Below are 420 nucleotides of genomic sequence, written 5' to 3' on the forward strand. Positions count from 1 at the left end.
TGGGTGAGCATGCGCAATGCGTCCGGGCAGGAAGCGGGCTCGCGCGAACTCGGAAGCGGAGCACCCCGCGCGAGGTCGGGAAGGGGGCGGTCGCGGCCGGGCTACCTGCCTCAGGAGTCTGGACTGTTCGTTTCTCTGAGGAGGCGGGATGGGTGCCACAGGCTCCGTCTGGAGCGACAGCTCTCAAGGGCGTAGCTAAGGGCATTGCCCATGGCGCTGCTGCGGGCCCTCAGGGGCGCGACCTGGCGTTTTCCCGGCCAACGTGCGCGTCAGTCCTCCCGCTCGGCGCGGCCCGGGGAGCGGCGCGGGGAGCGGCCCGGGGGAGAGGAGCTGAGCCGCCTGCTCCTGGATGACCTGGCGCCTGCCCCGCGCTCCCCCGGGGAGCGGGAACTCCTGTTCGGCCTGTCCCCGTGCCTCCTG

General features: G+C 72.6%; 1 protein-coding gene across 1 annotated transcript in view; it reads left to right on the forward strand.

Moving 5' to 3' along the window:
• Window positions 1-30: 30 nt before the first annotated feature.
• Window positions 31-420, forward strand: part of MRM1 (mitochondrial rRNA methyltransferase 1) — a 4709-nt gene continuing 4319 nt past the window's right edge. Inside the window, exon 1 of the mRNA XM_015559071.1 lies at window positions 31-419. Within this exon, the coding sequence (XP_015414557.1) occupies window positions 211-419 (209 nt within the window). The 5' untranslated portion in view covers window positions 31-210. The remainder of the gene's footprint in view (window position 420) is intronic.

This window comes from Myotis davidii, unplaced genomic scaffold, assembly GCF_000327345.1.
Source record: "Myotis davidii unplaced genomic scaffold, ASM32734v1 scaffold993, whole genome shotgun sequence".
Classification (NCBI taxonomy): Eukaryota; Metazoa; Chordata; class Mammalia; order Chiroptera; family Vespertilionidae; genus Myotis; species Myotis davidii.